The following is a 26,807-nucleotide window of genomic DNA, read 5'->3' on the forward strand; positions in this document are numbered from 1 at the left end:
AACACCTACAAACAGAAGGTTTAGCTAAATAATAGATACAGAAATCTAGAACTGAATATTAAATGCATTAGAATTGTTTTTTCACACAGTTGCCATCATAACTGTAAATATCAGCCACAAAATAGAAAACATAATTTTGAAATCTCATCTAAGCAGAACTATAATTGAGAGTTTGTTCAGATCACCCCACATTTATATGCTAGCATATTGCCAAAAAATACAGATGTTCATCACATGATGAGATAAAAGAGTGATTGCCAGAGCCATAACGAAAACGCTCTAATCTGCTCATTCCAAGGTACGCTGCCCAATTGTTCCATACGTGCTTATTTTATTAATAATTTGGAGAAGATGATTATCTACTTCCCCTTCTCTCCCCACCCCCCCCAAAAAAACCCACCACAAAATAGTCTAATGTGAGAAACTAAGAACTAATAAAAAGGTGAAAAGTTGTACTTGCTATTTCTAAATATAACAAACAATGCAAGAAGTAGGTGGATAATGAACACAAATTGTGACATCTGAAGCAGTATCTGGCAACATGACACATCTAGCTAAAGGCGGTATGAAAGCCAGAACAGTAATTCACTTCCTTAGAGGTCTGGAATCAGAGAAATATTACAGAATTAATATGTGAGCTGGCTGTGAAATATACTTTATAGTTCCTACCGAACGGTTTAAATAACACTGATTATTCAGAGTGTCCAATTTGCTTTGATTCTGAAATATTCTTAGTAAAAGGTGATATAACTGGCTATGCACTGCATGGATTGTCATTAGTGAAGAACAGTATTATATATTCTAATTTAAAATTAATCCTGGACTGAGTAAGGATGATAAGACAGACATAAATTTTGAAGTGAAATCTCGAGGACGTAAAATGAAAAAGCTAACTAAGCTCACCAGTGAAAACTTTTTACAGGTCTTAGAGGTATAACTAGGATAACAATATATACTTTCATGTGACTGACTTGAAGTAAAAGAACGTCCAATAATTGAAAGTACTTTTATTTAAATACTTCTGAAACAAAAAAAATATTGTGATCAAGAACATTTCATTTCTTTGACAGAAGATAAAATCCAGTCTGTCTTTTTCACAAGTTACTCACTTTCTTGCTTTGCCTTTGAGCAAGTCAGTTAATTGATCTATACCTCATTTTACATTTTTCTAAAAGAGGCACAGAAGAGTACTGAGAAATACCACATTTAATGTACTGTTTGGCACCATCAGATGAATAGATCTGTATAAAGGCAACCAGTAGTCTTTCTGTTGTTCACTGCTCCCATACTGAGAGAGATCTCTGTGAATTTTATTAGCTCAGTCTAATTTCTTCCAGTGATGACTCAGAGCTGCTATCTGTCTCCATCTCCTGCTGCCCTATATCCCCTTGAAGTAGCAAGGTCAATCCAGAAGTGCAGTCCAGGCTGCTGGCTGGATGCTCTGATTCAACTGCTGCCCACAACAGTTGGCTTTCTGGACATGTCTGGTGGCAGCAATATGCTACCTGCTTTTCACTCGAGGGAATCACTGCTTGGAAGAATCATGTATACTGCTGGAACACCACCAACTGAAAAAATTAAACTGACAGGCCAAATCCACGACGTGGCCTCTGCAGGCAAATTTTGGACATAACACGAAATTATAGGAGGATTACGTTAGGTGACCCAAGTTAAAGCTGTTGTAGTGTTACCGCCTCCATTGCGAGTCCAACAGAAAATTTTGGATTGCCTCTAATTTATTATTTACATTTGGGCACTGGTTATTCAAAAACGCTGTACATTAGTTCACTTAAGTAAAGCTCTGGTGGGGAAGAAAGGCTGAGCACAGAGGACTGTCGTTCAGAAGGGTGGTCCCATGCCAAGAGGAAGGCTGTGGGATTAGCTGGAGCTCCTCAAAGCCTGTCTTAATCCCTTGCATGACCGTGAAATCATGGGCATGTTGCTCAGATCCTGCGCTCTGATGGGACTGATGTGCCTGCGCAGAGCAGAACAGCAGGCAGCAGGCACACGGAAACTTGTTTCTGTTCCAAGAGCAAAATCCTGCTGTTAGCTCAGCTCCAGAGCACTGCCAGGTCAGTTGACTGGCTTCTGGCACCAAAACCCGCTCAGCTGGTGCTGGGCTAGAGAGCCCTACACATTGCCCTCCTGTACCAGCGCCTCCAGGATCCCTCTTCCTCCACAGAGGGATGCAGAGATTAAGTACCAAGACTGCTGAGGCGAGCAGACCTGCAGCTGTGAAGCCATTTCATTAGTCCAGGCATTTCCATGAGGAATCTGCGTCTGTCTCTGCAAACTGCGCTTTCACTTGCATTCAGCATCTTGTTAGCATTGTAGCAGCCAGCCCAACACGGGTATGCAGGTATTTGTGCATCCTTAAACCTCTCTTATTTACTCCTCAAAGTGAATTAGCTCAACTGGCTTAGTGAGTATTAAGATATTCATCTCAATTGATTAACGTTCTCTGAAGTATCCTATTTACCGAAAGCAAGAGAATGCAACAAAACACTGAGAGATGAAAGCACGTCCACTTTGAGTTACACGGGACAGTGCTAAGGGCATGCAGGTTGATGTCCTGTTCAGTGGTGTGAATATTGCTAATCTGTAAACATCTTCATTAAACGATTACAAGGAACCTTTCCTTCTCCTTCCTGAAGAATAACAGCCAATTTTTTCCCCTAAGGATTCCTCCCTTGCCACACATAATGGAATAAGGCCAACTTGTTATTTCTGGTTAGAAGTTTAGAAAGCTAAAATTTGTTTTGACTACTAAAAGGATGCCATCGTTCAGTGACTTGCAAGATTAACGGTAGTTTTATATTAGTGATTTTTTTCTTTTTTTGTTGTTGATACTTTGTAAAAATACTGTAACAAACAAGAAATATGTAAATTATACTGAAATCACAAGTAAAACAAAACAACAGAATGTCATATACCATGTATGTAACACAAGCATGGTTCCAAGGCTTGCTGCATAAATACAATTAAGAATAAAATTATCTCTGGATGGGGAAGGACACTACTTATAGGTTTTAGAAGCCCAGATTACAACTACCTAGAGGCAGGAAAAGGTTTAATGCAGAAAATTTTCTTTCTCTCTTCTCTAAAATGTTGTTTCTTTCTTTCAGAGGAAAAGTTAAAATAAAATCTTTGTCACCAGTTTGCTTACAAACTCTTTGGCATATCTCCTAAGGAGCACTAAAGCCAATATCCTGAATTAATTCCAATGTAGGTAATTTGGCTCATTACATTTGGAGGCAGTTTCAATTAGATGGAGTGTTTTTCCATTTATACTAAATACAAATGTGCTGTTTGTGAGACTTGCTAAAGAGTTGCTCTGTTTCACCTCTGCAATATCTCTGTAATGGGTGAACTGAATCTTAAACACAACCTGAGTTTACCATCATTTATTAGAGAGCTCTTTCTGCACATAAGATTCTCAAAATTTGAAAATGTGAGCTTCACAAAAGGTTTGCATCAAAAAAATTCTGTTCTATTCTAAAAATAGGTGGCAAGTCCATTGGAAGTTTCATATAGAGGTAGTTGTTATGCTGCTGGAATCTCCTATGAAGTTTTCATTTAGTTCTTTTAATATGTTTTCAATATGAAGTCTTTGGGTAGGGCTTTATTTAGCAGTTTTTCTTGGATGTCTAATGCCTGTCTGTAGTGGATCAGCAAGTGGTCTGAAGAAGATCTGGTTCAACAGGAAGAGTTCTGGGTTTTGCTTTTTTAAGGAAACAGATTTCTATCTGCTTTATAAATGTCCCTGGAGTGCTAACCATCATGGCACACGTGGAGCACCCAGAGCCCAAGTGCCTGCACCTGTTACTGCACAGGGCTCACCCCACACAGATTCCTCTCTCAGAAGAACAACTCTTTTCTGATGGGTTTTGTCTTATGACAGAGGACTTTTTTAAGCAGTCAGCGGTGAGGAGAGGTTTCCTCTCTGTCAGCTGCTACACCTTCCCTCTGTACAGGTCTCCCCTGTCATGCAGATCCCCATGCTTTTCCAAAGCTGTCAATATGTTTGTGGCAAAGCAGAGGACAGTGCCATGTATGTAACGTATCAACAGCAGGTCCAGTAAAACCAGCACAGGAAAAGCTAAGCCTCCAACGTCAAGCCTTCTTTCTTTTTTCCCTGCATTTTTCCCTGGCCATTCAGCAAATGCCAGCGCAGAAGAACGCCTCTTGCGCTTCTGCCACCCCAGCTTCCCCATGCAGCAGTGGCCCAAGCACGTCCTGCACTGAGCAGGCCCCTGAGAGGGAGAAGTCACCCAGGAGGAGCATGAGATGGCAATCGGGAGGGCAGCTCTCTTGGGAGGTGAGATGGTCCGTGCAGGAGTAGGGGCTATTTAGCACTGCAGGGCTGGCCTTGGTTCTCCTGTTTGTGCCACATCTATTCTGGCGTAGTCGAACTTGCCTCCCTTCAAAGAAAGGGTCTTTTTGTGTGCTCATTAACACTATTAGCATTGGCTGTTTTCTAATTCTCGGTAATAATTGCGGAACTCTAATTACTGTAATTACTATGCTTGTGGCATCAGGTTTTATTTTTTATAATTATATCTCCTGATTTTTTTTTTTGTTAAATACTTTGCTTTCTTAAAAGTATGATAGACAATCATGTATCCTGGCAGTGCATTTATATATCAACCACCTCCACTGAATTTCATCAGTGCATTTCACCATTTATTAATCAGATACTACTAAATTCCTCCTGCCTCAAGCAAAAACAAGGTGTGGGAGAGGAAGCGACTACTGACAGAATCTAATGACAAATGATGTGACATGCCAAGTTTGATTCTGCCAGCTAAGGATCAGTACCAGCCCAACAAGAGCGAAGATGGAGGTGACAGCTGGATGGCACAACTGAATATACGCTTAATCTTCCCCATATACATTTTTAAGGAGGGAGGAAAGAAATTTTCAATGTGTGAAAACACTGAAATATTTCAAGAAGCAGCCTGAGACTTTGGCCAATACATAAAAGATCTCAATTCCATTTCCATCGCTTTCAGTTGGAGGATCTAGTTATAACTGCAGTCTCTTGGAGTGAGCAAGAAATTTCTTGTGCCTGTTTTCTGATCGCCCTTCACTGGTGTGATAAAAAGTTTGATTTCTTCTAGAATAATGCACTCTGTTATGTTAATTTGCTCAGGAAAAGATGTTTAAATTAAACTACTATCTTCAGTTGCTCTGTCATTTATAAATAGGAACATGGAGGCCTCTTGCATTAATATAATTCAAAATATAATCCAAAACACAATATTTTGAAATTGCCCATTATCACAATGGTATATTTCTATGAATCTTGGTTTTGCTTTTTACTCTTTACTCCGTACTTGCAAAATTTTCATTCTTGCACTAAGATTTATGTGTATTATACCTTTAATTACTTGTCACCCCCTTTTTGAAAATCTTGTTGCGAGTGGGAAGTTGTTAACCCCAGCATGAGGAGGGCAGAGACTTTTTATCCCTGTGCCTCAAGGGCAGCTTATTTGTTTAGTCTTTTTAGACGTTCTTAGGACAACCTAAGCCAATTTTAAGTAAAAACCATTTGTTTTTACTTAAATCATTTGTTTTCAAAGAACTGTTCATGCAACTAGCAATGATTTTTCTAAATGACTGTGGGACCTCATTTAGATTTTTAATAAACAGTCACATTCTAATGAGGTCTTCATAAAACTGACTAAATATGTTTAGAAATCATTAGCTTAAATTACCAGTACAAAAGTTTCCTTAGGGAGCCCTGCAGATTTTGTGATAAGACTTCTGACAGATGGATTAGTATAACAGCACAAGTGAATTCTGAATTTCGGCACAAACAGCGTAAATGTGAGTGACTGGGTAACAGGCTACTAGATAAAGAGCTAAATGTCCCTCAGGTGGGTTCATTAAAGAGAGAAAACAATCAAAACACATTTCTGTGCCATTTAAATAGCAGGTGCACAGCAGTTTGCAGGTGCCAGAAACACTGACAAGGGTCCCTTGCTGGAACATACAAGAGCTTGAAGGGATGCAGGGTTTTGACAAGTTTGCCTCAGATAGTGACAGCTATTGGCAGATGTACCCGGACCCCGCTGGAGGGTAATGCAGGGACTGAGCCACTTGCAGCAGGTGCTTGCATTAGGGACAGCCTCGTGGTGCTTCCTCCGTCCGCAATTAAAACAGCCCTGATGCAAAATGCTCCAGGGCAAAAAGCAAGTTCCTAGCACTGATTTAATGACTATCCAGCCGGTCCTGGTAAACAAATACACACACGCCCCCTCAATGATTAATTCATGAAGGACATATGTTGTGTGACAAACTTGTTAAACAGATATTCCTCTTTTCTGAAAAAGTAAAGGAATTTTCCTGACCTGCTGACATACAGTGGGCAAGAGGGTTAAAAAAAAACAGAAACAAAAATAAAATCCTGTAAATGTTATACTAGCAATAGCAATTGAAATAGAAAAACTCAAGGTCAGGAAGGTTACAGGGTTTGCCCTGCAGGAGTGCTACCAAAAGGCCCATTAAAATCATTACTAATCAAGGTGGCACAGAGCTTGCGTTAGGGGTTGCGGGCCAGATGGTGTGTTTGCAATATGCCTCCTCATTGCCGATGGTTCCAGCTCTGGGAGTGGGACAGAAGCACCAACAAAGGAATGACTGCCTTGCTCTGCGGCTCATTCAATCTCGCTTCCATTAAAAGCTCATTTTAATTTTTCCTCTCGTATCCCAGCCAGGTTGGTCTCCAGGGGGAGAGAGAACACAGTTGTTTCTACCACCGTCAGGAACAAGGAAGCCGTAGGTCTGTGTCCCGCTGGGGCTCTTGCACCCTGAAGAAACCTGCACCGTGGCACAAACCGCTGCTGGCTGCGGGGAGACGTGGTGCTAAGCAAAGATTGCCATGAGCTGTGACTGCACCCCTGGCACCAAGACGGCTGTCTCCCCTGGGCGACACCTGACAGTTCACTCTAGCTGATACTGTCAAATACTGACTTTAGGAAAACAGTAAGTGGCTTCATGTCGTACACTGTTTTTGTTCTAAGGCTTGTTTAACCATCCCTTGAAACCATCCCTTTTTAGAGTTGTGTGCTTGGGTACTTACGAATCTGCATAAAGCTTTAAAGAACAAGATTCCTGAAGAGTTTCCTATTCTTACAAATACATCCAGTTTGGATTGGTGCATGACCCTCCAACTATTTCTACCCTCCTCTTCACTCAGGGGAGTGGATTTTTAAAGTGGCCTCCACGGTCTTTTCTCATCTCTGCAACTACTTGCACATATGTTCCTGCAGCCAGTGTTAATTGCAGTCACAAATCATACCTTTTTGATTCTTGAGAATAACACTGGAATCTGATCTCTTGGCATGCTTGAGCACACACGTATCTAAATGTTAGGATTTATATTAACAATTGACCATAGACATAAAGAAGAATAAATGTAGATTGTAAAAATGAACTTCTTAGAAAGGAGACAAGATCCGACAGCTTGACTCATAAATAGGGATCTCTCTCCTGATGTAAATGTCACAGGGGAGAGGGTTATCAGCCACTCCCTCAACATAAAATTAAAAACACGTCTCAGAATCATGTGGCTCACACCAAGATACATGCGCCTGGCTTCTTACTTCAACACTTTGATTTAAGGTAATTGCAGCAGTTACAATAAAAGCAGTATTTTTTTCATTTCAGTTGGGAGCTAGACACCCAGAGCCCAGAGGAATTTTCCTGAAAAACATCCCAGATGAGATCTAAGACACCAGTGCATAGACAAAGCAGTAAATTAAAAGACTCTGCTATTGACTGTTGTGACAAAGAAAGAAAATGGTTCCATTCAGTACTTGCTGAAAGTGAAACTAGCCGCAATGACTTGAGTAGAAGACCTACTTGATATGTTACCAAGCAAAGAAAAGGACCAACCAGATAACTTAAGCTTTCCTTTACTGCTCAGCTCCTGAAGAAGGCTTCCTGGTAAACAAACTCAGCATACAAAAAATTTTTATTTTTTGTTTTAGACAAGAAGGCTTACAGGAAGCAAAAAACAAGCAAAACAGGTTATTTAGGCTAATGTACTATGAAGAGAGTGCGATTTCACAGTTTAACTAATTTTTTCTGAAATATGTTTCAGAATCACTCCAAATAAGAGTGATCCAAATCACTCCAAAAGATGACCATGTACATTGTCCTGTAACAATTCCCTGGTTTCCCTTAACAGAAATGCTATGACTACCATATATACAAAGATATGGCTCTTTCCCTCTTTGGCTGTCTTTGCGGGCTGTGTTGTACAAATGCAGCTTTATCAGTTACTTTTTGCATTGTGCTGATGTTATCAAAGCCAAGCATTCAAGGCATGTTTAAAAATAATTGATAATGAACCTCTTTGCAGAGGCAGTCATAAATATTTTATGTGCTATATTCAGTATGTATGTTGGTCTGCTATTTAATTTCCAAAAGCAAACACCTTGGAAGTGTTTCATCTCTTTAAGTACAAAAATCACTTACCCTTCCCACTTCTACGAGATTAGTAACCATGATGATGCTGGCTGTGTTTTCATGCCATACCATCCTCCAGAAGTCATATATTGTCTCCTGCATTGGTCCTGAAACAATAAATCAAAGGAAAGGTTACTTTCTGAAAGCCTCAGGATTGGAAGCCTGTCTCTGGGGAACTGTGTCTATACACATATATTCATATCACTACCATCATATTTTTCATTCAGGGTCAATTTCTTTTCTTGTCATCCCACCCATCTGCATTTAAGTATTTTCCCCCTGAAATAGTGCTCTGAAAGAAAGTTAGTTCTCCAACATTTAGGTATTTATCTCCCTAATACCCAGAAGTGAAATTATAAAAAATGGATAACATCACTCTTTCTCCTAACAACTAGATGATAGCCTAGGGAAGGTGTACTTGGAATGAAATGAGGCTCAATGGATTATGTAGCCTTTCCTGGTTTCTAATATTTTTCTTAGTATCCATCAAATTATCCCAACTCCTAAATTGTTCTTCCTGAAGTGAAACAGAAGTTATAGTTTTTTGCTGCAGTATATCATATTGCAAAATAGCAGAGAAAGTGGTAAAGCACCCTGGCATGACATGACAACGATGTTCTCTGCACAGCTTCCTGAGAAGAATGACCCTGAACAACCTGCGTGCTCTGTAGCCAAAAATAGATGGTTTCCTCTTGTATTGTGCTAAAACTGGGAATGTGGGCAACAGCAGCACAGGAAATGTTAATAGCAGAAGTGTAAAATGTTGCAAATAATCGAATCACTCTCATACACACTGGGTCCTGCCTATTTCCACCCCGCTTGTCTGCCACCATGTACCCCGTGATGCTCAGTGTGCCACCCCAATTTTAAACCACTGGTTTAAAACCACTGAGCCAAAAAGAATTAACAAATGTAAAATACTACTAATTATTATAAACTCAACATCCGCAGTGAATCCATTACTGAACTGCCACACTGCAATAAGCAATTTGTTGCTTACTTAGAGGAATGCCATAAATCAATTAATTGGAGGACAAATGGATAAATGTATTGGCTTAAATTCTCCTCCAATGAAGAAGCCAACACTCTTAAAGCATTAAGAAACCTTATAGTGACAAACTAGAGCAGTGTTTGATCGATAAACAAGTTCTGGTACTTTAAGCTCTTGAAAATACAATTTTCAATATCACTCCAAGTATAATGAACTTTTGAAAATAAAATTTTCACCCTGAAAATCAAGCTCTTTGTGAGCAATGTAATATTTGTGTTAAAGGCAAGTCAAACCCAACTTGCTAGTCCAGTAACATCCCAATTACGATGTAACTTACTTAGAACTCAAGTTTATGAGAAAAGGCAGTCCTGGTTCAAAATTTCTGTGTTTTCAGAATATATTTTGATTCTCAGCAATTCCAAAGCATAATATTATGTGCACAGATCATTTTTAAATGTTACCTATACTCCCTTACTTTCTTTCTATGATTTAAAAAAGCCATTTAAAACAACATAGAGCTATGACTGAAAGAACACAAGAAATGTCAAGAGGTCTCAAAGTAGAGTCCATGTGCGATTCCAAAACAGGAGACCTTTTTTTAAATGTAAAGCACAAACCAGCTGGTATTTTTGAGAGATTTCATTCTGAAGTATGACAGATTTAAATCACTCTCCAGCATCTGGAAATTTACAGTAAGTATTTCACTTTTATGTAAGCGTCCTGGATATGTCATACAGAATTTGTCCAGGTGCAATTTCTGATGTTAGGGTAAGATAATTAACAGGTATTATAGTGAGTATTTAGTTTGTATGTGTTTTATTAACATAAGAATCAATACAGTTTTTTGAGCAATTAAAGTCACAACACAGCATTAGAAAGGTCTTGGACCAACCTCTTCTACTGGTAAAAGGAAAGACTATTTGACTTGCTGCAGGATAATACTATCTCTGTATAGCTAGCTCCTTTCTTCCTCTCCAACCTCAAATAGCCAGCAGTATTACCTCTCCTATCATCTCTGAAATAACATAACCAACGATAGGATTACTGAGAGACATTGTTGCATCAAGGATCCTGATTTACAACCCAGTTTCACGGAGAAAATTGAAATGGCTCCACCGTATGCTGCCACCACAGGATTATGCAATGTTTCAGGACTGTTCAGATGAGTATGTGCTTGGTAAAGCTGCAGGAAACATGAGAAAAGATCCTCAGTCTATGCAGCCCTGTTTTCTTCCCCTTCCAAGAAGGTAGAATCCTTGAGAAACTGAAGCAGCAATGTAACAAGTTTCTTTATGCATTTCAGACAGTTTTTTTTCCTACAGATTCACTTGAGATATGACATGGTTGGACCCTATTTTGTAACAGTCAGTTCTCTTTGACAGTTCTGGGATAACCTGCAACAAACTTTCCCTGAATTTATTTCCCCTGTCAGCATAATTTGTATTGAGGTTTAAAGATTCCTATGTTTCAGATCCTGAAATCACAAATCACAACAAGGGAGAGATCCTAAGCACTACTAAATTTTGAAAAAAAAGGAATCTTGAGAAAAAGTAATAGGCCAGGGAAGGAGCTGAATGCCAAATGTTGAGCTTGATTCCAAATGCTCTTCTAGAAGAAATGGCCTGTTCTGCAGTGTTGAGTATGCTCTTCTCAATCTTACGTCATCAGGGTTGTCATCAGTGGCATGGAGTCTAGTTGGAGGCCTGTGGATAGTGGAGTCCCCCAGGGCTCAGTACTGGGTCCCATCCTGTTCAACTTCTTCATCAATCACCTGGATGACAGGACAGAGTGCCTCCTCACCAAGTCTGCTAATGATCCCAAGCTGGGAGGAGTGGCTGACACACCAGAGGGCTGTGCTGCCATTCAGAGAGACCTGGACAGGCTGGAGAGCTGGGCGGAGAGGAACATCCTGAGGTTCAACAAGGGCAAGTGCAGAGTCCTGCCCCTAGGGAAAAATAACCCTAGGCAGCAGGCCAAGCTGGGGGCTGACCTGCTGGAGAGCAGCTCTGCAGAGAAGGACCTGGGAGTCCTGATGGATGACAAGTCGACCTTGAGCCAGCAATGTGCCCTTGTGGCCAAGAAGGCCAATGGTCTCCTGGGGTGCATTAGGAAGAGTGTTGGCATCGTGTCAAGGGAGGTGATCCTGCCCCTCTACTCAGCCCTGGGGAGGCCTCATCTCGAGTCCTGTGTCCAGTTCTGGGCTCCCCAGTACAAGAGAGACACGGAGCTGCTGGAGAGAGTCCAGCATAGGGCTACAAAGATGATCAGAGGGCTGGAGCACCTGCCCTATGAGGAACGGCTGCGAGAGCTGGGCCTCTTCAGCCTGGGGAAGAGAAGACTGAGGGGGGATCTTATCAGTGTCTATAAGCACCTGAGGGGAGGGTGTCAAGGGGACAGGGACAAACTCTTTTCAGTTGTCTCATGTGCCAGGACAAGAGGCAACGGGCACAAACTGAAGCACAGGAAGTTCTGCCTGAACGTGAGGGGGAATTTCTTCCCTGTGAGAGTGAGGGAGCACTGGACCAGGTTGCCCAGAGAGGTTGTGGAGTCTCCTTCTCTGGAGATACTCAAGACCCACCTGGATGCAACCCTGTCTAACATGCTCTAGGTGACCCTGCTTGAGCAGGGGGGTTGGACTAGATGATCTCCAGAGGTCCCTTCCAACCTTACTGATTCTATGAGTCTGTGATTTTTCCTATCCAGTTCTTACAGATTGCCTCCAAACTTCTTTCACACTCAGGACATTGAGAGGAAAAAAGTAACCAAATCCCGCCTCAAAGTCTCAGAAAATAATTCTTTTCTACCCAATTTTTCTTTTCTTCTTGACATTTTTCAAATTATTTTCTGACATATGAATAAATTATTACTCTGTCACTTGTCTCCAGCCAGAATTGAAAAGCATTAGAAGCTAGGTAAGGTTGGATGATTTATCATCATGAAGAGCTGAACAATTTGATTCCAGCGACTCATGGTGGGGAGAGAAAGAGCCTATAATTGTTTTAGGAATCAAATTAACAGATGTGAGCACAACAGGAAAAAGGTTATTCTCAGCAGCTGCCCCCTTTCAGGAGGAAAAGTCTGAAGAGAAGATACTGTGCTGCTTACCAGTAAGCCTGTGGCATACCCCAGTAGTTACACAATAGAGTAGTTGGTATCAAAGGTTTCTGCAGCAAAAAAAAATCAGTGTATTGCAACCAGAATGCACAAAGCAGAAGAAAATAAGAAAAAAACCCCTCACCCCCCCAAACCTGAAACTAATTAAATGCATTATTGAAAAAAAATTCAAAAGAAATGATCAGTTGACTATATCACAACCATTACTTGTATTTACAAGTAGTTGTTAGCTGCTGCTCTGGGAATACAAACATGTCGGGAAATGCAAAATCACACAACTTTTAAAAATGGCTGAGATCTGTAAGAAGCTGTTTCTGTACACAGAGCTTTCTAGATCCTCCATTTCTGCTTGCTACTGTAAGATCCAGTTTTAAAAACGGGTATAGCTACTGAGGTATGGGAACCATTTGAAAGTGATGAACTAAGAATACAGGAAGAGGTGTACAGATAGTGTAGAGATCTAGGGAAGAAAGCAAACACACAACGAAACGAGTGAAACCAGAATTCTGAAATGTCCTTAGAGTCTATTCAGACTGGGGATTGTAAATCTATGAGTCATTTTTCATCTCCTAGAAAAGAAACCAGCTTAAACAATGAAGAAAGAGCTTCTAGAATCTTCTTCTGGAAGATACAATATTTGGTCTACCTGAGACCAAATTAAATGATAGATATTAGAAACAGAAATGTGCCAAAAATGAATAGATACCTTGAAGCTCCAAAGGCTCCCCAAGGATAGTGCATGGGCAGGAGTAGCATTGGCATGTGTTGACAGAGGCAATGGATTGAGAGGATGCAAGACTTAATTCTTCAGCAGCAGAATAAATTGCATCTTGAAAAGAACACAGTAAATCTCCTTCAATCCAGTATCAGCTTCTCTTCAGTATAAGAAGGTGGTTATAAAACAGTTCCCCTCACTTATTGGCTACTGCAGTTTTCAGGAGCAATGAGAACTGTGTTCCCCTTCTACTGAAGAAAAACTTGTGACAGACACTGTGACTGCCTAGAACCCGGGCACTCAGGGACAACTAGTTAATACACCTCCATAGAGGGTGCTACATTTTAACTCTTATTCTTTATTACATATAGTCCCTTAAAAATGAACTTGACATACTGTAAAATTTTTCTTATTAATTGATATGGTTGCACGGCTAAAAAGGCAAAGAGTAATCATTCCTTTTGCAAATACACTGTCAAAAAGTGCCCACTATACAGCAATAATCATTCAAAATATGTACAAAATGTAAAACCAAAGATAAATAAACCAAAAATAATTACTGGGAGAAGAAAGTACAAGCTATTAGATTTTTAAGTTCAACAGTGCTCCTTTCCCTAATTAATCCTTTAGATGCAACAAACTACTGTTAGCAGGATAACTTACGGAGGATTCCACAGCAGGAAACAAAATTACAGGGTTACTAATGTTCTGCCAGTCCAGTGATCTGATCATCCGTAAGTATGTATTATTTGCTCTTTTTTGTAGAAAACTGCAGTTAAACATTATTTTAAGCTACAAAATTCACTGACTGCAGGCAAGGGAACATCCCTCCGAAAAACACATTTTCCCCTTACTCAATGAGGCACCATGGCCAAAATTTTATCTATGGGATTTACAAGCATACAGTTAAGTGACCAGGTTTTTTGAGTTGTTCAGTTCAGTGAGCCTCCTATCTATCTCACTGGAAGTTCTCAAGTGGTCAGCAGCTCTAAAAACCTCGACACCTACTTGTCTGACTAAGACTAAAGAGTGTAAGATTAGTTTTCACTTTTTAAGTCAATTTAAAATAGCTAGCATACTATAAAGAAAACTGATAGATCTTGCTTATGCTGATTTAGCCAAAACAATCACATCAACTACCAAGACAAGGCCCTACCTCACTATTTATTTGGTAATTGCATAGCCACTGCTATACAGCAGTACAGCTGTACACAGCCTTATCTGTGTACTCCCAAAATAGGCTAGTTTCTGAATGGAACATGTTTTGTTTCAATCTGATCGGTTGCTCATAATCTGATTTGTCAAGACCAGTCTTTACTATACCCCTATTAAACATACCCGCTAGTATGTGTTTAAATGTCATTCAGCCTTCCGAGAATTCGGAAGGTTTTAGTTTACCCCCCTACATGGGGGTAAATTCAGAACAAAGCTCCCTTCTCAAAACTTAAAAAACTTGGGAAATGATCATGCCAGCTTCCTGCAGTAATTCCTCTCAAAGTAGATTCGGATATTTTTCTACCATAAAACATACACTTAAATTGAGTTTAATTCTTTTTAAAGACTTATCCAAGAATATAGTTTTATAGGGCCAACACGTATGTTTATCTCCATACTGAGAATAATTTTAAACTCTGAGATAATACCACAATTGAGACATCACTAAAGCACAAGGGCTCACCACCCATCAATAGTTACCTAAATGCATACATATCAGTCTTTTATATCTTAAGGTGTCAATAAAACAATAATGCAAAAGAACTGGGTCATACAATCTGGATGTTTCTCATGCTTTAATTAAAGTCCTCACAAGTCTGAGGACACACTAAGACAGCAGAAAAGGTAACATGTACCCCAGTGCAAGGCACCTATTCACTTTCACTGAAGTCTCATATGGGCCTGTCACTGTAAGAATTATCATACCAAAAGGCAATAGTCATTAGTACTGGCAGAGCTTGGCCATAAATGCTTCAGCGTTATTTATTAATCGCCGGTTGCTGGCTGCCATGCTTCACTATTAACTGTTATTTGTTGCTACTGCACATCCCAGCCCCAGACATTCTGTGCACTAAAGAATCTAAATGAAATTAAACAAAACCCTATAATGAGCTGAAGAAACACATTCTTGCTTTTATGACTTTTACTTCATTTGATTTATACTGTTGATACAGACTGTGATGGTATATGAAATGTACATTCTAATTTTAGCCTTAAGCATATTAATAACTATGGAATCCTAACCAGGCTGTATTGTAATTATATAGCTATGCTGACCTTCCTGATAAAGCTTCCCTGGAAATCTCTCTTCCCTTAGGAAAACACAAATAAACAAAGCTGCTGGCTTTCCACAAAGTTGGTACACATTAAGTATGTTAAGCCAGCAGGCAGCCCAAGCAAGGAAGCCTGAGGCAATGGCTAGTCTTACATCAGGTAAGGAAAAAAATCTACCCTCAGTTTTAAACCTTATTTTAACTGATTCCTCCAAGGAACTAGATTCAGAGATGGAGAGAGAGGTGCCAGTTGTTTGCAGAGGCTGTAATTAACTCACATTGAGGCAAGAAAGAACACCCTTTTATAGATGATCTACTAGAACATTATAATATAATTCATGAATAAAAAGTAATACTATTTTAAAACCAGACTTAAGAATATACTAGCCACATTAAACACCTGCATAATCTATATTTGAAGCATAGTTAGTCCTCTTTTTTTTGGCCCTTGCAAGGGTACTACCTTACAATGCAAAAAATAGAAAATAGAATGCAACCAACACTATTCCACAGTAGGTCACCTCAGCTCCACTCAGGTGGGTTAATCAGGACTGAGCTATGAATTTTAAAATATGTTTTTCGTGATTTCTAACCTTAGATGGATTGCCAATAAGAAATAGATCTGACTGCATCTTGTTAGCTTGACATTTCACGAAAACATTGCTTATAAAGCAAGTTGAAATGCTTTACTGGGATAAATCCTGGCCAGTGCAGCTATACAGGAAGCATAAATGCTTTCTGCTATATCCTTCATTAAGGAAAAACACAGCCTCCTCTCATTACCAGCCAAGGACAGCAGACTGAATAATAATTGGCTGATTTTCAAGCACAAACTAAATCTTACTTGTTCCATGCTAGCCAGTCAGCAAGCACTGCTGACTGCACATCAGTATATGTGAAAATTGGTTTTCACAAAATGAAATTTTCGAAGTGCTTTCAAGTCCCATTAGCCTTCAACGAGCCTTAGACTGCTAAGCAACTGAGGTATATGCGGAAATTTCATCTATAGCTTCCACGAGACTGACCAGTGCTTTGGCTGAACTTTTAGACAACCTCCTCCTGTATTTATGGAAGGAGTCACCACTAGATCTTCCACAAGATGAAGGAAAGGAGGAGACTGCTCTCTAAATCCTCCATCTCTCTCCAGACAGAAAGTTCGGATAAAATCATTTGGTCTGTAATATGGCCTTGACAGTGTATGGTAGTGATGACCTACAGTGGTATTGTTTTATGAAACATATGCAAGTGTTTCACTGCTAGCTTATATTAAAACCCCTATTCTAAGTTCCCAAGTAAATTCATATAAAGACACTTAGAAAAATATATCCTTCAAATAAGCACAAAGCTGATTATTCTAGAGATTTTTTCTTTAAAATTGCTTAATTCACAAAACTAGATAATGAAGTTGAAAATAATTATTTATATATAAATTCACAAACATATAAATACAAATAAATAAATAAATGGGTAGAGCTGGATCATTTCCCTTGTTGGCATTTCCTCTGATCCCATTCTGCAGTGCTTCTGTGAGTAGTCAAAAGGTTTTATGGGAATGTGCTATTTACTCTCTGGAATATCATACACCATTTTCTTTTTGTTACTGACGCAGAACAAACTAGGCTGGAATATCACCATCTCCATGCACTACTTTGTCTGCATGATGGTACTATCTAGAAATCCCAGGCAGGGAGTGGAGCTCCGCTGTAATAGGAGCTGTGTTACATATTAAATGCACATGAATATACAACAGGTGCCCAGGACCCTCTGACGCAGAGTCTAACCATACCTGGAGAGAGAACAGGAAGCAAGGTAGGGTTACAATGAACTGAACAGGCTTGGTACAGTGTGCAGAAGTCACGATACACCAGTTCCCTAGCCATTTCTGAGTAATCTTAACTGTCCCTGCTCCACATTTGTATTTCCACCATGTTCAGAAACAAGCCACAGCTACACTTAAATATACTGTTAAATCTGAGACGAGACTTTATTTGTGCAATCTTGGCAGGTGCTGTTTAAGACATTTTTATAACACTACTTCTAATGCTACCAGCTAACTTTCCATCTAATAAAGTGCTACACACTTATTGACATTTCTCCACAGCTAAATTTCCAATACCAGCTCAGTTTGTTCTGTATCAACAAAACAAAATGAAAATGTCATATGATTTTCCAAAGAATAAATAGCATGTTCCCATAACACCTTTTGACTACTCACAAAAGCCCTACAGACTGGGAACAGAGGAAATGCCAGCAACAAAAATGGTCCAGCTCTTTCCAAGGTTAGTCTGAGATTAGGCAGAGCTGAATGCAAAAGGCATAAAAGCTGTGTACATAGTGCTACCAGCCACTACGTATGTGTCACTACGCCATTCAAGGAAGCTGCTTTTTCTGGTCTGAACTGAGAGAAAATTTAATTCCTTTTTAATGTAGTTCATCTAGCACAATTGAAGAACTCTTCCTTTCAGGTAATACAAGTGCTGTAGAGCAGGGATGTTAAGTGCTCATTAATATTTTTCTCAATAGGGACAAATCCAGCCCAAATTCTGCATGACGATAATAGGAAAAGACCACGTAGCACTCTTAGAGGCTATGTATATGGTCAGGGTTATGTGGGATACCTGAGTCAGTCTGGGGTCCTGAATTTCTACATTGCACAGCTCAAGTAAGTGCTTTACAGGAGCACTGGTAGGCAATGGCTTGCAGAGAACATTTTACTTTTTTTACTTCTTATGAAACAGGAACAGTTTGAATAACTAAAACTGTAACAACAGGCCTTGATTTTGTTCATGTCAGCAGAACGTGCTAGCTAGAGAGCAACAGAGGAGTTAGTCTCACTTGCCCATGTTCTTTCTCTCCATGCCCTACAGACATTTAACTGTTTAACAATTAAAGTCAAGAAGTCAGGAGAACAAAAGAGGGAGAACTGTAGGGGACTGACAGGGGAAGCCGAGACACAAGTCCAAACTGAATCAGATCCAATAGAAACATGAGATTTCAGCTCCCCATCTGAGGTCAAAGCTCGGATCAGTGGATTATTCCAGGAGCTCTGAGCCCGTGGTTTGACCTGGAACTTGGTCTTTGCTGAAGCAGTCCAACCGCAAGTTTCAGTTTTGCTGAAGCAATGTTTTCCAATAAGAAAGCTGTTTTAGTTTCTTATTTGTGTATTTTTCTCCGTAACAGTACTTTGTAACATAGAAATATGAATACTTATTAATCACTGATACGAAATAGCCCATCTGAGCTTGGGAAGACAACCAAAAATGTAATCTATGTTGTAAATAACATGCTGCCTGTAACATTTCCATCTTGAAAATTTCAGGTAATTGATTTGTTCGAGTAGGATCTTCACACTAACTTGTAATGCAGAATCCACTCTGACAATGGATGAGAATTTTAAGATCATTTTATCCCCTTCATAGAAGGTTCCTTGGGGAATAGACAAAAGAACCTAATTAGTCTTTTCCATTTCTTCTTCCTATTTTTGTGTTGAATCAGTCATAAGCATCGGGATGTAATAAAATCATCACTATTCTTCTGCTCAAAAATATGAGTTCATTCTGGCTACGTGTATCTTTCCCCAAGGACCTTACTGTGAAGGAATGCTGCCCATACTTGTGAGTAAGATATTCAGAAGTTGTATCTTTTAAACTTGCACTGGAAGTTTAAATGCATTAGGATGGATGATTTATCCAGATGAAAAAATAAGATAATTCAGTCTACATTAAAGCAGAAGTAAAAATGCTAACAAATCCAAATTTGTTATAATTCATTATCCTCATAGGTATTTCATGATTGAGTCCTATTACTCACAATGTATTTTTCTATTTAAGCCTTGAAAACTTTGGTACATTAATTTCTTCCTCTGTCAGCCTAGCATTTATTAATATATTTCAAAAGTCAAGAAATACTCAGAATCAAACAAATTGATGAAGAAATGTGTGAAGAGCATTAACAAATATATACATATTGGATAATTTTCCTTCTCACTTCAAGATAAATAAAGTAAAAATGAAATCTACATGACAACAAATTCTTTCAGCACTATTGTCTATTGTTATTTTTAGAAGCACACTGGTTCCACCACTTCAAGTAGGAAAGTGCAACATTATCCTTTTTATCCTGTTTTTGCTTGTATTTTATGGGAGACCACAGTATTTGATGTACACTGTAAACAAGGAAAGCCATTCCAACATGTGGACTGGATATGCACTTTGTAGAAGAAACAGTAAAATGAGCCCACTTGCAACAGAACGGGATTTAGTAGCAGCAGAGGGAATCTCCTCAAAGTCTTCATCTGAACATGCAACTGCATGGAAAAATACAGATGCATAAGGCAAGAAAACAATCCAATAAGCCTGTGTCTTTTTTTTCCAAGGCAGTGCTTCAAAATTCTCCAGACTGCTATGTGCATTGGTGGCTCTATCAATGTGGAGAGATTTCAATTGCCACAGAAGATGCAGAATAGAGAAAAGATATGACAGATATGTATATGGATACAACAAAGAGACAAATATAAGCTGCCTATTTGTTTCTGGACATATTTGTTTCTGAAATATGTTCTGTTTGTAAATGTGCTGCACTCTTGTTTTGCAGGAGTATCAGAAAAACAAAAGTCTTCTCATACCTGCTGCCAAGCTTCCTCCAGGCTGCTGAAGATTGACTGGAAACTAGGCTTGATGAAAAAAAAAAAGATGTTTTGACTGTCTGATTACTCTGGAAACCTCCATTTCTCCGCTCCTTCCTCTGCCTAGTATTAGGCATCACTGTGATTGACAGGCATGTTAGCAGTACTCCATCAAGAGTGCCCATATGCCTTCTCCATCAAGTCCAATTTACAGTTGATCCTTCATCAAGGATGGAAGCCTATGATCAAAGATCACCTTTTCATAATTATCATAATTTTCTTCCCCCCAAAATATAGATGATGTTGCATAAATCTTCCTTGGACAACTGCCTGACCTCAGTAATTAGGAGTCTGAGCAACAAATATATCAAGAAATGGCATCTTGAGAATGTTTTTTTTTTTTTTAAGTGTCTCTGGCTCACAAGGACAGCTTGCTCAACTCCTGAGTTTCTGGAAGATTGTAAGTTACTTCTTTGCAGCACATAGTTTATAGCTGTGTTTTAAAAATTAGGACAAATATTTCACTCTTCACAAAATGTTCTGTTTTATGTAATACAGCCTTGAGGCGCTTCCTTTCGCCTAAATGATTCACTGTTTTGTCAACTTACTGTAGTTTCTCATTTCTCTTACTACTTAATTCTGATATGCAAAAGTCTTTCATAACTATTCTGGACTGACTTCACAACAGAGGAATTTAACCAATACCTTGTCAAATGCTCTGAAGACCCGTCTGTCTGATTTCCTACTGCTCTTTCTCTGTGAGGGAGAGAACAGAAGGACTGCTTTTTCTTTCTCTGCGGGTTTGACAATGAACTACAGAAAAATCATCAATTTTTCAAAATGTTTCATAAACCACATTAGGAAGCAAGTGAAAGAACAGCCTGCATGGGATGAGGAAATTTATATTAGAAAATAAATATTAAACAATAATTCAGTATCATTTTCACAGCTTGTTTGTTGTTTCAAAACATTTACAAACGTTTATCAAAGGCAGGGATGGATTTTATGCAAAATGTAGCCTGCAGGTGGGAAGAATATATGTGGCTCTGTCTAGTAGTGGATCCATCAGTAACTTTCCAGTGATGCTCCTGTTCCAGTTCATCTATACACAATGCGTTGGAGAAGTGACACACTGCAACATATCCTAAGCCCCCGTCCTATCTTATCTTATCCATGTTAGCTCTGCATTTACAGCTTTCTACATTGAATGCAGAGCAACAAGGGCATTTCATTCCCTATATGGGCAAAACCACCGCAGGGCTGATTAAGATGAAGACAGAAAAATACAGAAATCATGAAAATGTTGAACAGTCAACTGTGCTCACAGAGTTATCCCTAAAATTCCCTATGTTAAGCAAAGGCAGAGCAAAATCCTAGTAATCTCAGGTACCACCATGTGGTAAGTGTTTACAAGCGCTGCCTTCTTGACAGTTACGGGTTTTTACTATGCACCGTGTGATAGCACTAGCAAAGCACCAACTTTTCAACAAATAACCAGAAGAGAACTGAATGTTTGCCTCTCTTGAATGTTGGGTAGATTTTTTTTAGACTTTGGTAGGAATAAAAAACACCTGGATTATTTTAAGACAGTTTCTGAAAGCTGTTCAAAAGTAGGGAATGCTATCAATGTTTGGTGGGAAATGGTAATGAAAAGAGCTTTGATGAATTTGCCATGTGGCTTTAATCTGGGGATTATATTCCTCTATGGATTTATGTGTGAGAAAAAAAGTAATTTTTGCCATTCATTACCACTACTGTTAAATAGGCTGAAGACATATTTCAGAAGGTCTTGCCTATTCAACATAGTGAAGTAAAAACAGTTTAACTCCTTCACTGGCGACAGATGGCTTCAATCACCTTTTTAATGTCTTGATGACTAGGAAGGAGAGAGCAGTATCAAACACAGTTGAATTTCCAAGATTAACATGGGTGGATAGAATTCAATCACCCCACATACACTAGGAAATCAGGCTGACTACCCTTTAATGTGCAAAAAACCCAACATGCATAAAGCTGAATAGTGTGCAGGACTATCTTGTTCTGTTGTTTTTCAATTCTCTCTGCAATAATTTCAAATGTTAACTTCCATCTGGAGGCTAAAAAACCAGCAGCAAAAGTTCCTCTGTAAAGATAAGCGTGGAACTTCCACACTGCAGTAGTTCTGACAATGCTCTGCTACCTAAAAACAAAAAAACATGCCAAGGAAGTTAAAAGTATTATTATTCAAAGCAATACTTCTGCCTCAGATGCCTGAAAGGGAAAATATTTATTTTCAGAAGTTTGTAACTCATACATAAAAACTCCTCCTGCCTGAAACTTGACTTGATGTCCCCATAAGAAGCAATACACAGTGTGAGAAAAGAGTGAGTTTATCTGCTTTGCAATTAGATACATACAAAAGAGGGAGAAAGACTACATGGGGCTTATTAAATCCAAAGCTGCTTTATTTTCAAGAGTTACTTTTCACAGTCATTAAGATATTCTTTGAAGTATTTGCATAAAACATCTTAGATCAGGTTTCTATATCTGCTGCAGCAAGAAGAGGGAATTGGTGAATCTGACCCATGAGGAGTGTTCAAAAGTCAGAGATGCACAAACGAATGTAGTTCACATACAAAGACCTGCTGTTTGCATGTCAGCATCTGCTGTTAAACATTTGATCTGCTTGAAAACCAGCCCTGGTAGAAAAGGCAATGGGCCATGCTGTAGTGCTATATTAACATTACCATCAGTCATAATTCACACTTGCTGGTACAGTGGTGGAAGAGATATTACAAAACCTTTGATAGAGACTTGCTAGAAGAAGCTAAGTCATAGCTCAGTTACCTATGGGTACTTCAAGGGATACAGAATAAGTAAATAAAAGGAAAGTTTAATTTTTGCTGCTTAATAATCGGGGTGAGGCATGCAAGATAACAACTGTCAGCCAATACTAACAAAATCCAGCAGTGTCGGTGAGACTAGGTGCTGTACAGATATTTAACACAATGCTCTCGCGAAAGGACCTGGGTAATATTCATTGATTACCTAACTCCTGGAAACATAGCCAGCTGCCAGTACACTGAACAGCTCATACAAGAGCTCGATAGTCTGCTTTGGAAGAATTTTGAAGAATTATATCCATGGGAACAGGAGATATATGAAACAAACTGCAGCAGTTGGTTCCCTATGACCAAATGTGCTGGCTTGTGCCAAGAGATTCTTTTTTATCAGGGTGCCTCAGATGTATATCCTGTCTGTAATTGATACCAACTGGTATCAATTGGTAGGTCACCAAGTCTTTATAAGCTCTAAGTTCAGTCTACCAGTCACATTATGCTTATCACATAAAGGGAAAACTATGTTAATATTTCCTAATCCAAACTGCACACTTTTAATGTATTATGGAAGCAAAACTTTTTTTTTTTTTTTTTTTTTGATTAGTTGAAAAGTCTCCATTTTTTACATCTTTTAAAAATATATCTCCATCTATTTAAATGAGTAGCAGGAAGCTAAGAATGCCAAGGTGGAAGATACCAGTCTGTATGTCAAAATCTGGTTAGTATGCAATCTAGTAACACTTTAATAAACAGTTAATTATGCAGCTCTCAGATCTGTTAAAAGCAGATTGGTAATCTATTACAAACTGATTAAATTTTCCACTTTTTCACTTCAAACAATTATATTTGCTCATTACCACTTGATATGTTGAATACAGCTTAAGAAGAACACAGGACAATTTAATATCAATCATATGAACTCCTCAGAGGTTTAAAACTGACTCATGTAATGATATTTCCCTTCAAAGAACAATAGGCATGTGCACTTGTAAAACGCAGGGCGGAGGAGAAGAGGAAGAACAGGAAAAGTTATTTAAAGACTGGTGTGATGTAGACATTAAGGGAATTAAATATGCAGCTTAAACTGCTGTGCTGCACTGATGTGTTTATATATCCCTGTATGAATGTGTTCTAAAACAGAGTAAGAACATCTCTGGCTATAGGTGCAAGCCTTGACTCAGGCTTACAAGAGAGGAAGACGCACAGAAACACAGACCGGTGACAGCACACAAAACAAATGTCTTTACTTTCACAGTTAATACCGAGCCTTAGAAGAGCTTTGGAGATCATTCCTATTACCTTATCGCTCTTGTCAAAGACAGAGCCTGTCCCTTACTGGGAGGGTTACTGCTGTGCAAAGGGGTGGCTGAGGTACAGGAGAACAACACGTACTTGCTCTTACACAGCTACCTCAACCAGGACATTTCAGACATCTTTAAAACACAGAGGAGTAATTTTACCCCTATTCTACAGGTGGGAAAGCCTAGACCAAGGAAGGTACAGAAACTCATGATTCTCATCAGGCCATGGACAGAGCCATGGAGAGAACCCAAACCTCTTGAGATCAGTGCTTTGCTTTTCCTCCAAAATGAAGCTACAAAACCACTTCCCAGTTGGCCTTAGAAATAAGATGTTAAAGATGTTATTCATCAACAAATTCAGAGCTGGATTAATTTTGAATTTGCAGCAAGTTCTCTGCCCACTTTTTAATGGGTTTTATTTTCTTCAGAGAGCCCATTGCAGGCTCACTGCACTCCCCATGTGCTCTCAGCTGCACCTACGCAGAAGAAATGGTTAAGACCCACCCCAAGCAATGGCAGCTGCAAATCAGACATTCTTTAGATCTTGCAAAAAGATTTCCTCCGCTCCCCTTATTCTCCTCCTTCTCTAGGTACTTCTTGACATTGTATCGGAGAAAAAGTGTGGCAAAAAAACTGTTGGGCATGTTGGTGATTCTGGTTATTTTGACTTTCAGTTCACTATTGCATCCAATACTTGGCTTTTAAAGTATACGTCATGCTTGGTATTTGCTATTCAAGTACTGAAGGGTGACAAAGCTGTATGTAAAGCTGCTTCAGACAGCAATCTCTTGTGTATCCCAGGGAGCTGCCAGAAAGATCTTCTGGTTAATCTTGAAGAAAACAACTGTATTACAAACTGTAAATAAAATGCCAAACGTATTTGTGTGTTTTTTCCATTTTAGGATTCAGTTAAGAGTGAAAAACAATAGCGTTATCAGCTAAAGGTTAAATGGAACAATCCATCTCTTCTCAGACGAGGAGGGTGTAAAAGCCCAAAGTGAATGAAGCAAATACTCCACACTCGTCTCAGTTTTCCTCTGTGGCTTATCTGTAAAAAGACTGGACTGTGGGCTGCGGTGGGTGGGTAGCAGAAGTGGAAAGCGAAGCACATGTAAATGGCTCAGATTTGACGATCTTGAATTTCAATTCTGGTCTAAAATTCTAAGATCTACAGTGGGGAGGCAGTTTCAGAAATAAGCTCTGTATCCTACCTCACTGTTATCCAACGTGAAGTGCACCTCATTTGGGTGCTAACTGGCTAATGAGAGCCGAAATACAGAAAGGCAGAGATACACAGACTGCCACTGGCAAAAGTAGGGGCTGGGGGCTGCAGACACTGGGTCACTTAGGGGAAAAATAAATCACAGACACAGACAACTTTTTCCCTCTGTATTTATAAAATATCATTAAAAAGTATATATGCCCTCTAAATCCAATAAATGCATACTATTCTCAGCACATTATTCTCAATACCCCATTTGGTGCTCTTACAAGACTGGCTGAAATAATGGACCTGGACAACTTCTTCAGATCCCCTAGGCAAAATGTAGGAAACTCTATCACAGAATACCTATTACAGAGAAGAATCCCTTCCAGCAGTGGAGAGGCAATCAAATTTTCACACGTAGGCTATCCAAACATAGGCAGGGCATTGCCCAATTGTTCAATATTATGATTAACCAGCCACAGAAGACTTATCTTTCTCATCTGTTCCAGCTCTGAACTTGACCAAAAAATAAATAAGAACTGTGTCAAAACAGGCAAATTATGTCTTTGAAGACAAGTACAAATTGAAAATTTGTTTGTGTGTTGATAAAAGGAACAGGTCTTGCAAGCTCTAAAAGATGACCTGTAAAAATCTCTCTCTCTAGATTGCTTTGAGGAATCCTTCTGCAAGTACAACGTGACTTTGGGTCTTCTACTAAAACTTACCAACTAAAATACTTTGTAGTCTAAGGACTTGCAGCCTAGTTCTCATTGATCAATAAGAGAACACACATTTTCATGTCACTGTTGTTTCTCTGAAAAGTTTACTGAGTATTTCTACCATGACATCTTTTTCATGAGTAAGGTACAGCAAAACTTCTGTCAAAAAAGAGCGTATTTTGCTTTTTCTCCTGAAAAACTATTTGAACATAAGAGTAAAGGACAGCTTACATGACATATCTGAAAACTTGGTAATAGCAGTTCAACTTGCTTGCTTTTATATGATTGAATTTACTCTGTCATGGATATTGAATGTGGCAAAAATGCTTATTAGAGAATATAAACCGTAATCCAAGTAACTACTCAGTGTACAAAGCCTCTTAGGTATGCATAGCCAAAAAGAAAGGCTAACAGACTTACCTTGAGTAGCAATGTAGTGATTCGGTCTGTGATAACCCTAAAATAAATGGAAAAAAATTATAAGCAATGTGCACCTGGGCCATGTTGCTACGAGTGAAATTTCATTTAGACCAGATGCCAGTAAAAATCACAACAACAAAGGCAACATATTAGAT

The 26,807-nt window shown here is 39.1% G+C and overlaps 1 protein-coding gene across 7 annotated transcripts in view; it reads right to left on the bottom strand.

Moving 5' to 3' along the window:
• Positions 1–26,807, bottom strand: part of PTPRM (protein tyrosine phosphatase receptor type M) — a 474,059-nt gene that overhangs the window by 25,429 nt on the left and 421,823 nt on the right. For all 7 annotated transcript variants that reach the window (XM_062570156.1, XM_062570154.1, XM_062570152.1 and 4 more), the window contains 2 exons: positions 26,653–26,689; positions 8,485–8,582 (listed from right to left, as the gene is read on the bottom strand). In XM_062570156.1, the coding sequence (XP_062426140.1) occupies positions 8,485–8,582; positions 26,653–26,689 (135 nt within the window). The remainder of the gene's footprint in view (positions 1–8,484; positions 8,583–26,652; positions 26,690–26,807) is intronic.

The sequence above is a fragment of the Rhea pennata genome, chromosome 2, assembly GCF_028389875.1.
Source record: "Rhea pennata isolate bPtePen1 chromosome 2, bPtePen1.pri, whole genome shotgun sequence".
Lineage (NCBI taxonomy): Eukaryota > Metazoa > Chordata > Aves > Rheiformes > Rheidae > Rhea > Rhea pennata.